The 9,761-nt window shown below is 43.6% G+C and overlaps 2 protein-coding genes across 2 annotated transcripts; both read left to right on the top strand.

The window, feature by feature from the left end:
• Positions 1 to 348: 348 nt before the first annotated feature.
• On the top strand, positions 349 to 1,230 carry LOC308045138 (arylamine N-acetyltransferase, pineal gland isozyme NAT-3-like; the record flags this gene model as incomplete). The annotated part of the gene is made up of 1 exon (XM_080352236.1): positions 349 to 1,230. The coding sequence occupies exon 1, from the start codon at positions 358 to 360 to the stop codon at positions 1,228 to 1,230; it is 873 nt and encodes a 290-aa protein (XP_080208362.1). The 5' UTR covers positions 349 to 357.
• Positions 1,231 to 6,969: 5,739 nt separating this feature from the next.
• LOC308045136 (arylamine N-acetyltransferase, liver isozyme-like) lies at positions 6,970 to 7,857 on the top strand (the record flags this gene model as incomplete). Its single annotated transcript, XM_080352234.1, has 1 exon — positions 6,970 to 7,857. One exon carries the CDS (start codon positions 6,970 to 6,972, stop codon positions 7,855 to 7,857), a length of 888 nt encoding a protein of 295 aa, XP_080208360.1.
• Positions 7,858 to 9,761: the final 1,904 nt, after the last annotated feature.

The raw sequence follows: 9,761 nt of genomic DNA, 5'->3' as shown, positions 1-9,761 counted from the left end.
TTTCTAGCAGGGAAACAGTGCTGCTACTGTTTTCGTTCCTTCCTACAGAGATTTGTAGCTTTGCTGGGCAGGAACTCTCTGCTGAAATGTGCTTAGCACAGCTGGAGCCTCTCGTCACAGCTGTAAAAGAAACAATTAAAAATAACATTTGTGCTCATCAGCAGTGTCCCATTGGCTTCCCTCAGCGCTAATACTCACGCTCAGCTGCCTTTAATAGGGCTATTAGTCAAATCCCGCTCCTCTTCTGAGCAGGCTGCCCATACTGATGAGCACCCTGTTACAAGGGATGGGGAAGATCTGTCTGTCGCATCTGACAAAATGTATTATTTTTTATTCCGCCCTTCTCTCAGAGGCAGCATGGACATCAAGGAGTATTTCACCAGGATCTCTTACCAGGGCTCCTATGATAAACCAGACTTGGCTACCTTGACGGATATATTCCAGCACCACATCCGAGCGGTCCCTTTTGAAAACCTCAGCATCCACTGTGGGGAGGGCATTGAGCTGGGCCTGGAAGTGACTTACAACAAGATAGTGAGGAAGAAACGTGGGGGCTGGTGTATGGAAAACAACTACATTTTGTCCTGGGTCTTGAAAACCCTTGGCTATGATGTCACCCTTCTGGGATCAAGAGTTTTTGTCCCCGAGTATGGTGCGTATGCAGATGAAATAGACCATTTGCTCCTAAAAGTGATGCTTGACGACAAACCGTACATTGTGGATGGTGGGTTTGGGATGATCTACCAAATGTGGGAGCCCATGGAGCTGATTTCGGGGAAAGACCAGCTGCAGACTCCTGGGGTCTTTCGCTTCCTGGAGGACAGCGGGGTCTGGTACCTGGAGAAGGTGAAAAGGAAGCAGTGGGTTGTCAACCATAGTGACTCCACTTCCCATAACGAAGAAAAAGAAGTTTGCCGTCAGATTTACCTCTTTACCCTTCAGCCAAGAGACATAGAAGAATTCAGAGCCTGCAACACACACCTGCAGACAGCGCCGAACTCCCTGTTTGTGACAAAGTCTTTCTGCAGCCTGCAGACCCCCGACGGCGTCCGGGCTCTGGTGGGGTGGAAACTCACTGAGATGAAGTACAATTATAAGGATAATATGGATCTAGTGGAAATGAGGAACCTTGCAGATGAAGAAATAGAGAACACACTGAAAGAGAAATTCAATATAACACTAGACAAGAAATTAGTACCTGTCAATAGAAGCAGGTTGTGTATGTTTTAACTCACTGCCTGAATTATAATTCAATCCAGTGACATTACTTGCAATCCTTCCCCCTATTTCTGACAAGCATCTAAAGGTTTTCTCTCTTTCTAGCTATACTGGTGTAAGGCAGAACATATTAGCATGAAGCTGGAAAAGAAATTGATTTTCACAACTGCTCCTGCATCTCTTTTTGGTTTGGGTACAAATAATTTCTTCCTAGCTCAATCAAACCACTCTCCTTCTGTTTGTGCTTAGCTGGAAGCAGACTCTGCCCATTCCCTACTCCTTTCATCTCTTAAAAGCTTTTCCAAATGCACCTGGAGTAGCAGGGCTGAGTGATGGAGCTGTATGGCTCTTCATTACTTTGTGCTGCCATCTGGGGAAAATCATACCCACCTCTTAAATGAATACCATATTATTTTTGAATTTAATGGACAGAAAAACAAAGCCATCCAGTGCCAAGTTTGCTCCAGTTAGGCCATAAGCCTGTGCTTTTTGCTCTTGTGTTCACAACACCCTCTCACACTGCAGTCGGACAGTCCCACACCTGTGTTGCGCTATGTGAATACTTACAGACCGGCTATTTATGGCCTAAAACTGATGATGAAGAATATTAACAGACAATTCTGTTTTCTTGTTTCAGGCTGGGCACAATTCCCATTCTCTGACATAACCAAACAGCAGTATTTCTTTAAACTGAAAGCATCTCCCCTGCACTTTGTTTGCTGCCACCCAGCAGCTCACAGCTAGGAATACATCGTCCTCTCGCAAAACTCTGCTCCAAGTGTTATCGCACGTTAATTATTGTGGCTGAACTCAAACACATGCGCAGAATTATTCTTCTGAAATGTATCTGTTCTACTGAGGCTGTGTTTGAAGTGATACTAATTATATTGATACAAGGAGAAATGATGAATCTTAATCAGGTACCTAAAGGCTAAGATTTTTAGTATGAAAAATTACTCAAATGTAATCACTTTGCCCTTTGAGATAATGCTTGATGTTCCTTTATGTACAAATTATGGAAACATTACAACTATGCACTTATAATTAAGTAAATTATAGAAGTGAATTACAATTAAAAAAAAATCAAGAATTGTGAAGTAGAAACGTTCAGCTGTTTTTTCCCCAAATTACAACATGTATCCCCAAAGTAAAATATTTTATTAATCACTGCAGTTGTCCTGATTATTTGTATATGCTAATATTTTGCAGCTAGGGCTTTTAAAAATACAGTAAATCACTGACCCTTTTTTTATTCGTTATGCAATATGTGCAGCTTTCTATAACAGGCTCTTTATAGTTAATAAAAGCTATTCTGCGTGTTTTCAATGTAGTTCATAGAGACAGGGCGAGTTTCCTAAATCCCTGTCTTCCCAAACACATCCATGTGCGCTTGGCTACCTGTGTGCAACAGTCCTTGTAGCCCATGATGCTGCCCCCATCCTATGGGGAAATGAAGTGTTAACGATTGATTGGATAGTTGACTGCAGAAGAAAAAGGGGCTTCTTACAGTGTTGACCAGCAGGTTGCAACAGAGATGTTCAGGAGAAACAGTCCCAGGATCCGGCTTGTTGGCAAGGTGTATCCTTTGGTCCCCACATCAATGGAACAGATGAAGGAGGTACACTCTGTGTGTTGGGATGGAGGTGAAAGCCCAGCCAGGTCTCGGGGAGGTGTGGGACAGGAGAAGGTCCATGGCAGAGCCAAGAAACTCTGTCATTTCTGGGAACAGACATGGGAAACACCTGGAAAGGGCTGTGCCTGTTCCTCTCCCCATGTCTGGGTGTTTCTTTTGCTTTGGGCTGTTCCATAGGTGTAGGGTGTTACGTTCATTGCTGCAGAGGTTCAGCAGAGGTTCTCCTCCACTGTTCTGGCTGGTTCTTGGCACAGCTCAGCGCTCCTGGACCTCCCGCTCATGCACCCATGGACGCAGATTTTGTTGCTGGGTAATCACATGAAGCTCTGTTGGAAGAGGGGAAAGAAAAAAAAAGCTCCTAATCTCAGATTGCACTAGTTTGCTTTTTCTTATCAGCAATTTTGGAGGCAAAGCCTAAAAGGCACAGCAGGCTCGGGCAGCGCAGCACTCTCTAGAAGCAGCATCCTTGCTGCCAAAGGAGAGGGCTTCTCTTTGAACCCCTGGGGATTTAGACAACTAATTGGCTTTGCAAATCTGACCTTGCTGCTTTGAAGGTCTGGTATGGGCCTCAAAGAGCAGCTCAGTACAGTGAGATTGCCATCCCCCACCAATAAAGCAGTGGCTTCTTGGCTGGGATTACTATATTGTAAGTCACTTCCTACAGAGATCCTGGCCATGAGGGTCAACAATGTGAAATCTGTACCAAAATTTGCTCTGTTGCTTTGCTCCTTCAGCATAGGTGTACCCACCCAGGTACCCCAGACATGGAAGCACCTGGGTGACCTGCACGATTGAGGACAGGGTTGTAACTGCTTGCACAAGTTACTTGCTATAACCATAGTGTATTTCACTTTTGCACTCCTGTAGGGCTTCAGTTCTCAGTCAGTAACATGGGAGGTTTAAATCTACTCAATATTGTGAACAATTTGAGGACTGGATCATGTTCTGGCTCTTTGTACAGCATCTGACACAATGAATTGCATGACAGGGCTATCTACACACATACCAATACAAATAAGCTAATAAACCATCAGAATATAAATTATTATAAAAGAAGAAACCCTCTCCCCTCTTTCCTGTTCTGCTGGAGGATAAGGCTGTCCCTGGCAGGCAGAAATGCAGCCTGGCCCTTTAAGAGCAGCAGTTGCTGGTGCAGCAACTCCTGGGAACTTCGGAGCAAAGCAGAAAGGAAGGTCCGAACCTCGCTGTGGGAGAGGTAAGCGCTGGGTGTCTGATCTTTAACTTCATCTCGCAGCTGTGGGTTGGCCCCTGTGGCAAAGCCCACCCTGGTGGGGCTGTGTGCTGTGTGCTTAGCACTGGAGTCACATTAGCGAAGTATAAACTACAGCAGCCCCGCGACTTGCGCGTGTGTTGCGTTGCACTGCAAGGACATTGTACGAGTCCAAAGACCAAGTGCTCGAAGCTTAAAATAACCCGTTTTTGCTGAGCTAGAGTGTGTAAAAACCCAGCTACTGCCTCGCAGTGTAGCTTAAAATCAATTGGTATGGTATGTGCAACAGGATCCAACCTTGGAAGCCTCTAATGAATTTTAGCAAAGGAACTGTTCTTAATACTCAGCCTAATTATGACAGGACACAGCTCTCCCCAGGGATGCTGGCGGACAGGCAGAACTAATGTCTGAGTCTCGCTGCCCACCAAGCTGCTCCTGGGAATGTGCACGAATACCGAACAAAGCTCAGCTGCTGACACAGCAGAATTAAACAAGGCTGAGATTGGGACTGAGACTTAAGATACTTGGCAAGCCGGTTTTGGAACGCGACCTGTCCCCTGGGCGAGGGCTCGCTTGCCACTGCAACCCTGTCACTGACACGGTGGGAACGGTTGTGATGAGATGAAAAGCTGCCTGTGGGAAGCGAGAGGGTAAACGCTGGTTTACGTGACCACTGCCTATCTGCGTTCCCTAACACCTGTGATTTTGTACTGCAGCTTTACTATACCTAACCCTCTTTAAGTATTCAGTGAGGTCAGAGCCCATTTTGTCAGCCACCACGAGGCTGTCTCTGCTGTAGAGATTTTAAATTGATGAGGCCACACGAGAGCCAGCTGGGGAAACTGAGGCACGGGCTGTGAATTTCCAAAAATATGTTTTCCCAAGGCCTCACTGCCAGCACCCTGTGGCTGCTGTAAAGGCAGCTGTCGATGGGGAGGTTGCTCATGGCTGGAAGGGGGTCGCTGCTCATACACTGCACTTTTGCTGGGGCAGTGAGTGCACCCAGACCCAGACCCAGCAGGCAGGTTATAGGGAGGCCACCAGGTCTTCTGCTGCTGGCCCAGTGTAGAGACTGATCAGTGTTTGCTTGAATGTCAAGTGGATCAGACCCACCAGGCTAACAGAGTCTCTTGGGCACCTCATGGCCACAGCGGTTCAGATGGACAGCATCACAGGGAAAAGGTGTTTCTATCTGGCTACACAAAATGGCTAAAAGTGGGAACAGAAAGAAAAATGAAGCAGAGTATCACAGGATGAGCTTACCAGTGTACACGTGTGCTGTCTGTTGGGGAGGGAATGGCTTTCTACAACCAGCGTTTCCAAGGAGATCCTGCCAGAGATGAGCGCCCTTGTCCTAAAAAAGGGACAGAAAAAACCCATATAATGCAGTATGAAAGACAAATTACTTTTTTTTTTTTTTCATGTAGCCTCTTTGGGTCCTTTTGAAGTGTAAATGTCTATTTCTTATTTCCTTAGTCCTCTATTTTCCTGCATTTTCCTATGGTTTTGCATCAGCCAGTCTGAAACCTTTTACCACTGTAGATCAGGAGCAATGCAGCTACGTCAAATGAGTTCTGCTGACATCAAAATTGTGGCTAAAGCCTAGAGATTAGGTCATCTGATGTTCTCACCTGCTGGGTCAGGGTATTTCTACTTACATATTTGAGATGGGATTTTCAGAAGGTCCCAGCACTCACTTGAGCGCTGGCATGGACATCGGGTCAAACTGCTGGTCGCTCCTGGGGAGCAGCTGGACCAAAGCTGAGAATAGTTGCTGAAAGATCATCTCTCCCATCTCATCTACATCAGGTGATCTTTTGGAAAATCCTCCCAGGGAACATGCAACCGATTTCAAGGAGCAAGAAATCCTCAGAGCTTTTGGAAATGAATACAGTCCTTAGCAGATTGTGAATTGTTCCAGAAAACCCATATCCTTGTGTGGAAAAAAAGCCAAATTAAATCTAAATTAAAGGTGAAAGAAAGCCTTGCAGATACCACACGAGTCAGTGGATTAGAAGTGTTGTAGGGAACCTTTTGCATCTTGGCCACGCAGCCAGCACCAGTGACAGTCTCTTTCTGCTAATGAAAGGAAAGAGGATTAGAGACATGAAGACACAAAATATATCTGATAATTTGAGCTGAAACTAAGGCTTGGTTTGGTTTGTAAAAGAAACCAAAAGCTGATGGATACAAGTTGAATGTATTATTAGTAATTATCAATTCCTCTTAGGTTAGAAAAATTAAGTTCCTTCTTTTCAACACCCAGGGTCAAAGCTGTGTCTGAACTCCCCAGGCAAACGAAAGAGATTAAGAAAACAACAATTTACTTCACATGGAAGCCTGTCTAACACAGTGACACGCTGAGATGTTAATCCCACTTAGCTGAAGCCATGAATGTAAAAACCTTCCAGTTAAACTACCTGTTGGATAAATAAAGAATTGCTTACTTGTTACGGTAAAAGAAACAGTAAGAAATTTCCATGACTTTTATGCTGGTTTGGTCTAGCAGCTTTTCAGCAAACATGTTGTTTGTCAGCTTCATAAATTTTTTGTCACGTGGGACTGTCATCTATGGCCAGAGATTCCATTGTGCCATGTGCCGTGTCTTCCCATAGGAAAGACATCCACCTGGCTTGAAGGAAACATCCGAGAGAGAAAACATTATTGTCACCTGCTCCTATCCTCATCTCTTTTTAAGAAATACAGATGACCCAGGCAGGTCTAGCCTGTATTCATCTCCTACCAAGGGCACAGGTTTCTTTAAAATCCTCAATTAAGTGGCCTAGGCTACATTTACAAGCTGGTTAACCTGTGCTACAGAAATAGGAGTAAACCTCTTGAGAGCTGCACATCAGTAACTGGCTATTTTTCTGCTCACACAGGCAAAATGAACATTCGAGAGTATTTCGCAAGAATTTCTTACAACGAGTCCCATAAGGATGCAGACTTGCAAACCTTAACACTCATCTTCCAGCACCACATCCGGGCAATTCCATTTGAAAACCTCAGCATGCATTGCGGGGAGACCATCAAACTCGATTTACAGTCTATTTACAATAAGATTGTGAAAAAGAAACGTGGTGGGTGGTGCCTGGAAACCAACTACCTTTTATTTTGGGCCTTGCAAGAATTAGGGTATGATGTCTGTATTCTTGGAGGAAAATGTTATGAACCAGCAGAGAAGGCATACAAAGCTGTGATAAATCACATCCTCCTGAAGGTGGTGATCAAGGGAAATTCTTACATAGCAGATGCCGGTTTTGGTGGTCCTTACCAGGCATGGCAGCCACTGATGTTGATTTCTGGGAAGGATCAACCCCAGATCCCTGGCATCTTCCGCTTCACGGAAGACAATGGCACCTGGTACTTCGAGAAAGTCAAAAGAAAGCATTATATTCCTGAGCCAAGCGTCCCTCTCACTGATACTCCAGAACTGGGGAATATCAGAAAAATATATACGTTCACTCTCGAGCCACGAGATATAAACGACTTTCAGGAGCTAAACACATACCTACAAGTGTCTCCAGATAACTTACTTCAGAAGAAGTCAATCTGCACTCTCCAGACCACTGATGGGCTTTACGCCTTAGTTGGATGGACCTTCACTGAGACGAAGTATAACTACACGGAGGATCTGGACCTGGTGCAATTCACAACTCTTACAGATGAAGAGGTTGAGAAGACACTGAAAGACAAATTCAATATAGTGCTGGAGAACAAACTTGTACCAATAAATGTTCACGGTTTGCCACCTAATATGGTGGATATGATCTAGTTCTAACTCTGTGCTAAATGAATCTTTAAATATCCAATATAAAAAGTTCTAAAATTAACATTAATGGCATTAATCAGATTCTGAAGTTGATCTAGTCAGATGAACACAAAGCTTGGTAAACTCAAGTACATTGCTAATCAACTGCATATACTGATTGCATATTTTTTCTCAGGTGTCTCCTTCTTTAGAAACGGAGACATCTTACTACTTCTAATTTGCTCATATGGAAATTACTTTTTGACTCCGTAACATTTTGTTCCACCTCTCTGGATCTCATCTTATTTCAGATATATTTTGTGGCAAAGGAGAACAAAACGATACAGAAGGAGAAGCTGTGTTACCTTTTTACACAAAAGACCTCTAACCTTTTTGGTATTATTTCCAAACTTTATCTTAGCAGAGCTTTACAAATTATTCACTTCCTTTAACAGTCTGAAATAGAAAGTTGAGCTGAATTTGGCTTTCAAAGACTTCATAAGAAAAAGAAAGGTTAAGACTTTCTCAAACCACTATTAGGTGCTGATTAGTTCATGATGAAATAAGTTGAAAGATTTGAGTCCTATTCCCTTACCAGAAATTTACTTAAAGTGAGTTATTTATGCAGAGGCACTTAAAACTCCCCAGAGCTTTCTGATTTTGAGTGTCCAGGTTTTCCAAATCTGATTTTTCTGTGTCTCTGAAACTGAAATGAAATCAATAGAAGCTGACACAATTCAACAGTTCTTAAAAAATCAGGCTTTTGGTATCAAAAATGGAAACAATCAAGGTTAGATCTACCTTTCCAAACTATAAGCTAAACTTTTGAGGCCTAACCTTCCTGTGTTGTCTAGCGGCCATGACAGGATTATAGATAAAACTCTTCATATTTATTACAAACAATATTCTGAACAAAAGTTACCTTAAATAAGTAAAACTGCAGATGTGGAAGGAAACACTGGGAAGTTGGGACATTCCACCAGTGTTGTTTCACAGCATGTTATACAGAACACAAAATCCTTTTACCTTTATGATACCTGTGGCAGGTGCTGTATGGGATGTGTCATGAAATAAGGTGAAGAAAAACATCCGTCCTTGGCCAAGGAAAGACTAGGACACTTGTGTTTGTCAACCACAGACTCACAGGGCACCTGATGTGCCTAAAACTCAGGTGCTTTCCCAGATGCAGCCCAATGGCTCTTTGCCTTCCCAGAAGGGACCTCTGACTTTCCATCTCCGTCAAATGAAGAGCAGATTGGCTTGATGGGGAAAGAATTAAATGAACAGCCATGCAACACTTTGAAGATAAAGAAGACCAAGTGTTAGGAAATGCATTACTTTGTGCACATAAATATTTGTCATGGTATTTGTTAGGTGTGGCAGCTCCAAAATAACAACCTGCAGCAGTGGAAGCTTTGAGTTGATCAAGAAAGTTCATTTGTGGCAAACAAGGGTCATTTGGTGCATCTGTGGAGTGTGGGAGCAGCCAGCCTGCAATACCCTGGCAAGTCAGTGCACCCACAAGGAAGCAGATAACTATCATCCACCACAAAGTGCTGGCTTGCAAAATAACGATCATTTAATTTTAAAAGGTTATGGTGCCATTTGCAACTGGCTGCTGTAATTATTTTACAAAGAAAACAAGCTCAGTGTAGTCTTAACCAGGGGAAAACACAAACATCTACTAATAGAGAAGAAACAAAGTTTAATTTGCTCATGGATCAGTGAAGTCCAAAAATGTGCATTCATTTTGAGTGGACTCTGCCCTTTCTCAGCATTAAAGATTCACAAGTGAGGGCCAGCAGAGCTCAGAGAGGAAGCCAACACCCAGGATTCGTGTCCAGTCCTGGCTGTTCTGACTGCTGCCCCAGGAATAAGCAATCCAGAAGCTGAATACATCCATAAATGCATAAGGCTATTTTAAGAGG

Source organism: Nesoenas mayeri, assembly GCF_963082525.1.
Source record: "Nesoenas mayeri genome assembly, chromosome: 12".
Classification (NCBI taxonomy): domain Eukaryota; kingdom Metazoa; phylum Chordata; class Aves; order Columbiformes; family Columbidae; genus Nesoenas; species Nesoenas mayeri.
This window is presented reverse-complemented; position numbering and strand designations above follow the sequence as displayed.